The sequence below is a fragment of the Hakea prostrata genome, chromosome 8 (genome assembly GCF_041222555.1).
Source record: "Hakea prostrata isolate BN-2017 chromosome 8, UWA_Hpros_2, whole genome shotgun sequence".
In the NCBI taxonomy this organism is placed as follows: Eukaryota; Viridiplantae; Streptophyta; class Magnoliopsida; order Proteales; family Proteaceae; genus Hakea; species Hakea prostrata.
This window is the reverse complement of record NC_142607.1, coordinates 185,404-198,271: the sequence shown is the minus strand read 5'-3', so window position 1 is coordinate 198,271 and position 12,868 is coordinate 185,404. Positions and strand designations below refer to the sequence as shown.

General features: G+C 39.8%; 1 protein-coding gene across 1 annotated transcript in view; it reads right to left on the bottom strand.

The window, feature by feature from the left end:
- The window catches only part of DGS1 (dgd1 suppressor 1), an 85,248-nt gene that overhangs the window by 47,052 nt on the left and 25,328 nt on the right, over positions 1-12,868 (bottom strand). Inside the window, 1 exon segment of the mRNA XM_089165028.1 lies at positions 2,313-2,507. Coding sequence (XP_089021154.1) covers positions 2,313-2,507 — 195 coding nt within the window.

Sequence of the window (12,868 nt, the reverse complement as noted above, 5' to 3'; positions counted from 1 at the left end):
GATGATGATGATGATGATGGAGGGGAGGAGGGTGTTGGACCTCGTGATTAGGATTCAACTAATCCTAAGGAAAGACCACCAGCAGTACGTGAGAGTTAGGGGAGGGAGGACAACCACCGAGATTCACAGGCAAGGGTCCGTTCACCCACACAACACAAGATTCAAACCATATTGGAACTGCGTCTCAAGGCCAAAATGTTTCCTCTACATATTCGAGGAAGGGGGGAGACAACACAGCTATAGCACAGAGGACACGCCATCATATGGGTCCTACCGCCCGGTTGATGCTGAGAGCTTAGTGGGATCTATAAGATCGATGAGCATAGATGATTCCAGAGACTCCACCTCCAAAGAATCCGAACAAAATAGGCCTGCAGAGTCCTCATATGATACTGTTGTGGTGAGTATTGGTTCTACTAGGTCGACTTATGGAGCTTATGGTTATGGACCATATGGTGTCCCTCCTAGCTATCATACTCAAGGTCAACCACTATTGGAGCCTTATGGTTATAGAGCTTATGGTGTCCCTCCCACTGTCACCTATCGAAGTCAGCCACTGGAACCTTATTGTCAGTATGGACCTTATGCTAACAACCAGGGTGCTCCTTCATTTGTTGAGCAAATCGTCCACTCTATACCACAACCATAACTAGTCTTTCCATCTGCAGTTGAGCCAGTTCCTTATCCGGAGATTCAAAACTTCCTACCATCAGGAAATCTTAGGCATGTGGATGAGGCTACATTCGAGCTGCCAGTTGCCAACTACGTCGACAACTATATGGGGCAAACATCATGGGATTTGTATTGTCATTTGTATGAGGGGTGCAGAAGGAAGAGGGAGACATGGAATAGAATAGACTTGTAATTGGTAACATTCTCGCTTCTTCTCATATGTAGTATACTCTTGGATGTTACATTTTCAATGGTTTTTTTGTAAACTAGTAGTTCTATAGTGTTTATTATGCTTGAAATAGGTCGTATGCAAGAATCCAAATCATTTTGAGTCCATATGAGGCTTGAAACTGAAGTTTGAATTTCCAGAAGAAAAAAAATCTCCAATTTCAACCAAAGCATCCAAATTTCGGCCTTTTGGAAGGTCCAAATTCCAATTTCGACCAAAATTTTTCCTTGGTCAGAGTCCTTGCGGATCACGAGGCCAGAAGATCACATACAACTATTGCGGAAGAGTCCTCTACAGAGAAAAACGCCAATTCAAGCAACAGTTGGCTGGTGGGTATTATGATACACCCATGTGTCGTGCTATCCTTACTCCTATGAGGGAATATATGGTAGCCCACCTCATCGAGATGGAGGGCCGACGTGTAGCTTCCGGTGTACGTCATGGTCGTGGACCTTGTGGTCGTGGACCTTGTGGTCGTGGTGCTGTTGGATTTGGTGGTCTTGGTGTTGGAGCTAGTGGTTGAGCTGATGCTATAGAGCCTAAAGTTGGAAGAGTTTTATGATTTGATCCCATATTCCCATTCCATGATTGTCTTGTACTCTTGTGAACTTTTGACTTATGGATTATGATTTATGATTGACTAAAACTCTAAATGTTTGTAAAATTTTGAAGACATTTAAGTTCATTGATGTATTTGATAATTGCTACACTAGCTTTTCATTTATATGCCTTAATGTTCTACATTACATGTTCTCTAACTTTGCATTCCCCAATCCTATAGCATTCCAGGGCACCAGTGTGTTCAACAGGCCTTAAATAAGCTAAAATACCAAGTTTCAGCCCAACTGGGACCCTAAAACCCACAAAACTGGGCCACCGAGTTGACACCAAAAAAACTCCATATCTCAGCCGACATCTCGCTCAAGAGCGAAGATTTTCTACCATGGGTGGAATCTTCAGGATAGGTCCAAATAAAATTTAACTCAATCAAGAAATTTCCTCCCTCAAATAAAAATTCTCAACATGGAATTAACAGTTCCAATCATTACCAGAAGTTAGTACTTTTTGGCTTTATTACTAAAAGTTAAACATTGAAAAGAAAGGACGGATAGACTGCAGCTGCTGTATCACATACTTAGCCACTAGTTAGCACATATTGTTCAGTTTCTATGCAAAATAAACATATCAGTCTTAACAGTATATAGAATACTCACAATGTCCCACCTCTCAACTCCCAACCCCCCCCCCGCCCGGAAAAATCCCAAGGAAAAAAAAAACTAGTTAAAATAGGCATGCAAAACATATATGATTTTTAATACCCTCAAATTCAAAAGCAAGCAGTCCTCTCTCACACATAATGATAACGACAAAAGGCAAAAAATGTAGAAGTGAACTCAGAATAAAATCTCACCGGCTGCTCTACGTGATCATTCCAAAAGTTAATTGTTGAATCCCTTGCTTCATGAATCCAGTTGTCAATATCAGGACTTCCCATAAAACTACTGTGACGTAGAAGCCATACTGAACAAACAGTGAGGCCAACTGCTCCACATGTATAACGAAACCAGTACAAAGTCATTCTCCTTGGTTTCCGGTACTTTGGAACCTTAGTACAGAAGAAATGCAGCACCATGTCAGCTTGTTACCTTAAGCACCCACAGTACAATTTCACAATAAAAACAATTGGCGCAGGATATTTCTTTGCAATAAACAAATATATTAAAATCGTGAAAAAGTGAACAAGAACGGAAAAAACCAGTCAAGACAAATAATCTTTGAGTTCCACTAAAGGTCTAAAGGACTAGCGGAAGACGAGTGGAATAACACAAGAAACAGTAGCAGAGTGAAAATAAAAACTCTCTTGGAGAAGGGGAAAATAGAACCTAGCAAGCACTGCAATACTGATAGTAGATATCACAAGAGTTTACTGATGATATTTAAGATATAAGCTTTGACTGAATAACTAAAGCTAATATGAAATTATATGAAGTCATAATTCTTCCAAAAAAAAAACACTACAATAAAAAAATAGAAAACACTACAGTAAATTGAGCACAAGCAATTTTCATCATCAAACCAGTAGGTGAGTGTAATGTCCCAGCCCCTCTCTTAGTGTGATAAAATCCACTTTGGCCTAATCGGCCTCCCTGCTTAAAACTCATCATACCGAGTAGAGAAGACTACTTCATCAATAATTCAGAGTCTTCCTCCCTGGCCAATGTGGGACCAACTTTGCACTCCATCATCGATCACCCAGACCCCCGTTGCTAAGATGTCTCACTGTAGCATAGTAGCAGCCAGCCTAGCAACTCATTCTGGGGTATCCACGAAGAGACAACATAGTACTTTATTAAATACTTTCACAATTAATTATCACATACTAGAGGAAGGGAACTAACATCCAGACTACAACGATTTGCATTTTTGGTGACTCCAAAAAATGCTTTGACTAGGATACATACAAAATGGGGGGATTTTGGTTCAGACATGGATGCTCCATGTTGACAGAAAAATAGGAACATTAAAGGCTGTTCTTTAGGTCAAGCTGGCTGCTTGTGGTGATTTTGTATCATTTTTCTGGTGGGGATTCATATACCATTTTCTTTATCCTAGCATGTTTTTAAATTGATGCACAACAGAGTTTCTGTCCTAGATAAATCCAATTGCAGTAGGACCATGTTGCGGGTACTGCAGTTTTTACTGCTGGGACCCCAACATACTAACGCTCACCACTCTTGGTCATAATGATCCTTGATATATTCACTCATTTGGTTTCATGGGTATGGGGTCGTATTTCACTTCTTTTGAAGTTGCCATTTATAGTTGGAGCTTAGAAGCCATAATGGTAGCCCAAGCCATGAAGAAAGTGCTACGTTGCTCCATTTGGTCTTAGTCAAAGATTTACATTAGTGGTTAGGTTACGAATGCAGGAAGGTATTACAACACCTATTCCCCCAATCGAACCTGTCTTCCTACATGGTGTGAAGTTCCGGTACTCTCTTTTAATAGCAAAAGCTGAAAAAATGCAAGGAATATAAATAGGTTGCATTAAAATGCCAATATGTACATCAGGAAAAACATAAGTTAATGATCTACATTATCCTAAGCTTAAATACACACCTAAATTCTGCCCAGAACCATTAGAACCCACCAAGATGGGAACAACATACATCCTATGCCTACCCCATAATACAAGTTACAACCCCATCTCACTAGTTGATCCTACTCAATTTTGGTCTTCATCAGGCAAAAAACTAAAGGCAACACCAACATGGACCTAAGCGATTAAGGCACCCTTTCAGCAAAGAGTGTCTAGATGCCTAGGCGACACCTTGACAACCATGATCAGAATGTACATCTTACTTGAATAGAAATTAATTACTGTTCAATGAAAACAATGGTAGGCTAACCATAAAACTCCTTCTCCGGTTCTACCACAAATAAATAATTTCTCTAATCAACTCTAGAACTTCAAATTTGAACTCTAACCCAAAACTAATCAAGAAGTAGGGAAGAGATGAATTTCCCAAGGCTGCCATGGATGCAAAACCAGCAGCTTTGCACTGAATTAGATTATTTCATAGGACTAAGCATAGGAATGGGACATATAGGCATTGGGGCACATAAGAGAAAAGAAGGGACTGCCTTGAAATTCTCAAGGCTACCATTGATGCACATCCAGCACTAAATGATGTAGCCGTAGAGTGAGGAGGTTCAACTAGTGCAGATTTCCAGGATCTATACTCAAAAGGTAATGGCTTTTTAGGGTATTGTGAGGTAGTTGACTGGGATACATAAGAACGTAGATTATTGCGGTCGGGTTGCTTTAGAGAGCAATGGGGTGTATGGATGGATGGGACAGGTTCTTGAGATATGGCATGAAAAGTTATTGGAACAGAGTGAAACATGGAGAGAAGTAACAACACAGGGATGATCCCTAAGTTCTGAACAGTTCTAACTGTCAAATTGATGTAGATCTAAGTGTGAAAATTTGGGTTTTCTAGGGAATACAAAAATTGAAAGAAATTTAGGATTGTTGAATTTAGAAGGTTGGGAGAAGAATTAGAGATGGGGATGATTAAACTTACAGTTTTAGAAGAGAACAGCAGATTAAATTATTGATATGAAGATTTGATCTTCTTAGAGATTCAAGTAACAAGGAGTAGAAATTGCATGACAGAGAAAGAGAGAGCCAGGTGGAGAATGACATTACTGGCAGCAATAAGCAAAACTCAATTCAATTCACCAATTCAAGTCTCAACTGAGAAATTGCATCTATATTTGGAGCCACATTGCTGACATAGTGTCAAACTCAAACTATAACTTGAAATTAGAACCAACTCTAAAATAGACTCCTATGCTAAAAAGGAAGGGCCAGACCTAATCCTTGACCTATTAGGTAACCAACACTCACTAGGAAACAGAAATAATTAGGGAAATAGATAACACTCTTGTTGGGAAATGCCATGTCAGCATTTGCCACATCAGCCTCTATTGGTTTTGATGATGATAAGCATATTACTAATGGCTATATTGGTTAGATGTTTAGTCAAGTGAGACAAGTGGACCAACTCCAGTCAAGCCATTGCAGTCAAAGCCAAGATCGGCCAGTAGCGAGTGGACATGAGTCTAGTCAAGTGACCAGCCGTGGACATGGGCCGGACTCGTCGGATCGTCAAGATCGACTTGGGTTGGCTTGGCCTCGCCCTCCTTGCATCATTTTGTTCTTTACTAGGTGACCTAGGACTGTTGGGGTGTCATGCTTGGGTTGTCAAAAGTCCAAACCCAGCCATGTCCCCCCCACTTAAGTCGTGGTTCGCGGCGCCTGCGGTGTCCGTCTCGATCTCGTTCGGCCGCCGGTCCGGCGCGCCGGGCGGTCCGCGCGCCGGCCGGTTGCTTCGGTTTGGTATCCTCCTGTTTGCCGTCTTTGGCGGTGCCGTCCCGCGGCGTCCGCGGGCTCAGATTGTGTCCGTTTTCTATCCGTTGGAGATTGGGTTTGCCTCAGGTGCTCTATATCCCAATTCACCTCTTGGGGTCACACTCACCTTGATCACCCACTCCCCGTGATCCTAAAGCTCTCAAATTGCAAGGCCTTGGCTTTGCCTTTCACCTTCTCCCCACCTGAGCATCCGGTGTTGTAGCTGGAGTCGCGAGGTGATTGAGGCTTTGGTGGTGCTGCTTTCATTCTGGCATACAACTCTTATTGCATCACACACACACGAGGTAGTGTCCACCTCTTGTTAAGGTAACATCCTTCTCGGTTTTCAATTCTAGTCTGGATGATTAGAATTGGTTTTGGGTACTCTTGCCCGTGAACAAAGATTGGTTGGGTGCTCTTGCCCGTGAACAAGATTGAGAGGGTGCTCTTGCCCTAAGATAAACAAGTTGTAAGGGTGCTCTTGCCGAACAAAGATTGTAAGGGTTTGATCTCTACCCATTGTATTGAAAGAGATCACTAGTGGAATCTCTCTAGGCCAAGAGAGGTGGCGTGCTTGCAAACCACTATAAATCTTGTCTTGTGGTTGTTGTTTGTTTAATTTCATTTGAATTTTCAATTTACTTTGTATTTCCGCACAACCGAAAATTGGGACAATCCACTAGTTGACCCAATCCCCCCTCGGTTCCAACAACTCTGTTAACCAAGTTAGTGAAATAAATCCTGTTTTCCTACTTTCTACCCATATTTCAGGCCCATCAAATTGGTCAATTACAAAGTCATAGTTGTCAAGGCGTTGCCTAGGCATCCAAGCAAGCTGTATCAGTGTAAGGTGAGCCTCGCCATAAACATAAGGCGCACGCCTCAGATGCCTTAAGAGTCAAGGCATGTCTTATTCAACTTTTTCTTTTAACACAAAGATGCTAAATCAAAGGGTAATAACTAATAATGTAGATGCTAATCTAACTACATTAGTTGGACGATGTATCAAAACTAAATGTACTCTAGGTACATGGTATCCCCTACATACTAAAAAAATTAAAAAAATAAAAACCTTTTCCTACTTCAAATGATACACCAGCAACCAGACTCACCACTGAGTCTAAGTTTCACTATTCCCTCTCAACTCCCGACCTTCTTCCCAATGCCTAATGTTCCCATATCTCTTCTCTAGCAACCAATGACCCTCTTGCTCAGGCAAAGTCTTATTCCAAGGAGGTTATTCTTTCGGACACTTTCAAATTTATTTTTCTCTTCGGTGAGGCACAGAAGCTCCATCACAGTCACGGCTCCACCATAGTGACCCAGCTACACTCCAAAGAGTTCCATAATTTGACACCGTCATGGACACTCTATTTGATTCCGGCAACCTAGATCCATTCCAGCAAGGTGCCTTCTTAAGAGAAGGCACATTCCAGCGAGATTCCTCACCAAAAACTTTTTTTTAAACTTGTCTCTTGTGAGGCACAAAAGCACCTCACCATCCCGACAAGGGTTCTTCTCAAGCGACAATCATTTTTTTTTCAATTTTTCTTATTCTAAGCACATGTTCTCTTTATCCTGTGGGCTTTCTTTCTTCCAAGCTCTTTTTTTCAATTTTTCATCAAAATCATTGTAGGCTGCTTATTCTCAAGCTTCTAGTGAGGCTTTCTGCAACTCCTCCCTCCAAGACCTTCATCTTTAATGTGAACCAAATTCTAAGGTTTAGCTTGTAGGATGTTGCCCTAGATTTAAAGGTCACTCGCCAATCTTCTTCAGAGAATGAGCAATCAATTAGGGTTACCCTATAGTTGAACGAAATGGATTAGTTATAGGTTTTATCACTTATGGTTTTGAAATTTTAGGGTTAGGGTTCCCAAGGTTTTGGGAATTCAGGAAATATGGGGTTCTTTTGGAATATGGTTGGAAAAAGATGGTTTCCCAAGGAAAAAGTTAAGTTAATGCTTTATGGTCGTATATGTCAAAGATATGAAATCCATCCTATAGGGGATATGGTATAAACTCCTTGAAATGGAAACTTATGTTTATAGGTGTCAAAATGGATAGAAACTTGGAGGGAATGTAGGTCATAATATAGGGATATGATACCCCATGTTTGGTAGGGGTGCAGATGGCTAAATTGAAAGATATTAAGGTTCATATTTCTAGGTCTTGGGAAGTACGAAATTCAAGAAAGTAATTATATCTTGAAATCAAAAAATAAAAATGGGTCAAATTAGGATCTAAGGTCACTAGAGGTGGGGGGGATAAGGTTTCTAAAATTTGGGACAGATCAAACTGTTAGTCTAGTATAGATCTTAACCTGAAATTTGGGTTTCTAGAAAAGTCCGAAAATTCAAGAAAATAAAAAGAAAGGGTGCAATGGAAGGCGGAAGAAGAGTGAAGGCTAAGGATAGGGGTGGGGATGCAATACTTACTTGTTGATGGAAGAAGATTGTCGGTATTGTTGAATTGCAGCTGGAATTGTTGAATGGTTGCTGAAAGTTGCTGTAGCTTGAAGACAATGGTTGTCTACTCACTCTATACCGCCAGGGCCTCCGAAGGAAGCCAAAGACTTTTCCTTCAAACTTACAAATATTATTAATCAACTTAACTTGCAATTACAAATAATGGAGGCTTTATTTATAGCCTCAAAAAGAAATAAACTAAGACTGATACTAGGAAACCTAATGGACTTCAAACTAACTTCCTAATTCTGATTAGAACTTTGACTTGATTAACAACCTCCAACCTAAACAAGGACATTATCATAACTTCTCTGGTGAGATCCAATTAGGATTCTTTAAGTATAAATGGAATCCTAATAAAAAGAAGACTCAAACTAGGGGATCCCAACACAACTAGGAATCACACCTAGACAAGGACTCTGCAATAAAACACAAAATGATGATCCCAATAATAAAATAAAAATAGATCTACAGTCTAGACAACGGGATGGACTCAATCTGACCAAGACCTAGGAAACCAAAAAATTGGTAAATTGCCAAAATGGGCCTAGTTCGAAATAGGGGTCCTATGGTTTCGGGAAGTAACCCTAGGCCTAGTGGAACCACAGAAATAGTTTGCCTCAATCTCCCACTCCAGTAACTTGTTTTTCATCGATTCCTTCATTTTGTGTTATGCACTTCATCATGTGAATATAGTTTTGTTATCTGACTTCTTACATTATTAAGAGTAGAAGAAAGGGGAATTTCAGTTTTGTTATCCGATTTCCTATCATATTGCTCAGTGTTGGTATCCTTTCATTCCTTGTGCTGTTCTGTCGATTGTAATTTGTTAGGCTGATTGTAATATAATATTATTGTATATGATGATGATATATAATTTGCATGCAAACATGGAACGCAATTTCGCAATCCGAAAACGATACCTCCGGCAACGATTCAAAATCGCAATCGCGATTCCCGCCGCGCCCGAGTCCCGGTTCTCCGGCTCGTTCCACCTCGATCATCTGACCTCCAATTTGTGAAAAAAGCACACGTTAGGCCGAGACAACATCCTTGCTTTCGGGGGGGGTGGGGGCAGAGGCTCGTGGTTTACTCGCGGGTGGTGGTCGCCGTCCCGTGCCGCCTCGTCTCTGGCCTCCCTCGCCTCCGGGGGGTGTGACTCTTAAGTCTGCCATCCGCGTCCGGGCTTTACAAAACCCCCCTTTGCTGTTTGTTCCCCCCCGTGGTCCCTTCAGCATTTTGGTGGTGTGGGGATGTGGCGCTCCCACCTCTGTTTTGGGAATATGGTTTTCCGTGTGGCTGTCATCACATCTCCTTTTTTATATATTTTATCTTTATATTGCTTTTGGTAGTCCGTATCGCGACCTTGGATGTCTTCTCGCCGTTTTCGGGGTTTCCTCGCCGGTCGCTGGTGCGCGGGCGTTTCGCTCGTTCCTGCTGCAAATAATATAAATAACATTATGCTGATAGAAACATTATTTTCTGTCAATTTTTTCAGTATTGCTATGCCTTTCATTCCAAGTCTCTGACTATAATTTTTAGGCTGATTGTTAAAGAAGACTCAAACTAGGGGTCACACCCAAACAAGGAGCAATAAAACACAAAATAATGATCCAAATGATAAATAAAAAATAAAAATAAAAAAGAGGTCTAGACAAGAAGCTGGACTAAACATGACTAAGACCTAGGACACCACAAAATTGGTAAAATTAACCAAATACCCCTGGTTCGAAATAGGGCTCCTAGGGTTTGGGGAAGTAACCCTAGGCCCCATGGAACCCCTGGAAACAGTTTACATCAATCTTCTCCTACTCCAGCAACTTGTTTTTCATCCATTCCTTCATTCTGTGTGGAATATAGTTTTGTTATCTGACTTCTTACATTATTAAAAGTAGAAGATGTTGAAGTATATACACTTGGGCTATTTACTGTTCACGACACTATTCACGTGAACAGTAAAAAAATTGTTTTTACTGTTCACGGTACTGTTCACGTGAACAGTAAAATTTGTGTTACTGTTCACGTGAACAGTATATGCTAGTGATGCTACTCTACTTTCTATTTCTAATGTTGGAGTCTTGCTACATAAGTTTTGGGAGTTTTTAGAAAACATAGTTTCTATTTTGGTTGTAGTTTCTATTTTCAGAATTTTCTATTTGAGGAGCTAGGAAGTTACTAAAGTTGTAATTTTTTGTTTCCTTTTTCTAGAGGACAATTACTTGTCTCTCAAGTTGTATTAGATTCATTAAAAGCTATAAATAAAAGGGCTCTGTGATTCTAGACTCTTAAGCAAAAATCACAAGCCTCTTCTACTAGTTCTTCATCTCTCTTCTCTTCTTCTTCTTCTTCTCTCTTTTCTTTGTTCAAGTTCAACTGTTGTTTTGATTATTTAATGCTTGTTTTCTAACAAAAGGGGATTTCAATTTTCTTATCTGATTTCCCGTCATATTGCTCAGTTTTGGTATGCCTTTCATTCCTTTTGTTGTTGTGCCAATTGTAATTTGTTAGGCTGATAGGGTTATTGTATATTATGATTAAATACAATTTTATACAAATAATATAAATAATATTATGCTGATAGAAACTTTTGATAGATGGTTAACTATTTTTTGTCATTTTTTTCAGTTTTTCCAATCATAATTTTTTAGGCTGATTGTATATGCCAATTGTATATTCGTTTGTTGTAGTTTTAGATGATTGTATACTTTCTATATACAAATACAACTTTTTCTGCTTGGGTTTAGAGAATTAAAATGAGCTAGTTTTTAATTTGTTGTACGGTAATTAGTAAAATAAAATTATTGTAGATATTTCAAATTGTCAATAGCATTTTACAATGGCTACAAATGATAATCAAACAATGTTGTTAGTAGTGGGGGTGAGAATGCAACCACTCCAGCTTATGATCCCTCTAAAGATCCAAAGAGAAAGCCTAAGTCAAAAGACACAGGATAGAATTATGGATATTGGCCAGATTTGGCTGATGAAAATAATTTATGCAAAAGCAACATTTGGTGGGTGGAAATGGAGATGCTGCAAAGTACACTAAAACTACTGCAGACAATGCTCAAGAGATGAACAAAGTCTTAGTAGAAAATATGAAGAGAACAATTATAGGGTTGGATGATTAAGATGACTTTGATGATCAAGTCACTGAAGAAAATCATTCTACCTCTACTGAAGGAGGAAGAGAGTAGGTTCTTGGGTCTCAGTCTTCTTCCAGGGTGCGTCAAAGCTTTAAAATATCTGCAAAGAGAATGAAAAAGTGCCCTCACTAAGTTGCAAGTCAGGGGTCTGATGGAACTTCATGTGAGATGCACCCCTGAAGAAGTTGTTGATCATAAGAGGGCAAAAGGTCCTACCCAAACAACGATACTGAATAGAATGAGATCAACCAAAGAAAAGAAAAGCCTTGATAATCACAGTGTTGATTGGTTGTATCAGTATGGCATTCCATTCAATGCTGTCAAGGCTAAAAGTTTTAAAATGATGGTTGAGTTTATTGCACAATATGGTTCAAGATATAAGCCCCCAACTTATCATGATGTTAGGGTGCCTTTGTTGAAGAGTGCAAAGGAAAGAACAATGGAGATACGAGCAACATATGAAAAGTATTGGCAGCATAATAGATGCACACTCATCTCTGATGGGTGGACAGATAGGAAGGGTAGGCACTTAGCTAATTTCCTTGTCAACTGTCCAGAGGGATCTTTTTTCTTGGGTTTTGTTAATGCATCAGGTCATGTGCAAGATGCAAGCATGTCCTTTCATTTACTTGATAGCAAAGTTACAGAGATTGGAGAAGCTTATGTTGTTCAAGTGGTCAAAGATAAAGCTCCCAATTGTAAAGCAGTAGGTGCATCATTGATAGAGAAGGTGTTGGTTGAGTTCTACTAGGTGTTCAACTCCATTAGAGTTTTTGTTCATGTAATCTTCTATTTCTTGTTACCCAAGTAAGGGTATTTATGTAATAGTGTTATTTCCACTTTATTATAAATAGAGGGCTTGAGATCACACTAATCTATTCAAGCCATTCCACCAAAATCGTGTTTCTCAACATGGCATCAGAGCCTAAGTTCGATTAAGGAAGAGAACAAAGAAAAAGAAAAAGGAGAAAAGAGAAATCTCTATCTCTTTCGCTGACGAAGACCTACCTCCACAGCCGCTGCAACTGCTCCGTCACCGAAACCAAAACCTCCCACTGCAACCCAAAATCATCGCCTAGTCCTAGAACCCATTGCAGAAACCTTCCACCTTCTTCTTCTGTTTTTCTTCTTCTTCTGATTTCTAAAATGATATTCCACCTTCTTCTTCTGATTTCTTAAACAAGAGCTCCATCTCCATTGTAGAAACCTTCCGCCTTATTCATCTGTTTTTTTCTTCTCCTTCTGATTTCATTACGATAACTTATTTCTTTCTTTTCTTCTTCTGATTTCGTTACGATAACCTCTTACATCTTTTTCTTCTTCTGATTTCTGAAATGATAGCTCCTTAAAAACATATGCAACCCTTGAACCAAAATCATGGACCATAACAGACCAAGGGTCTAATTGTAAATTCATATATATGAAGGGGTTTCTTTTG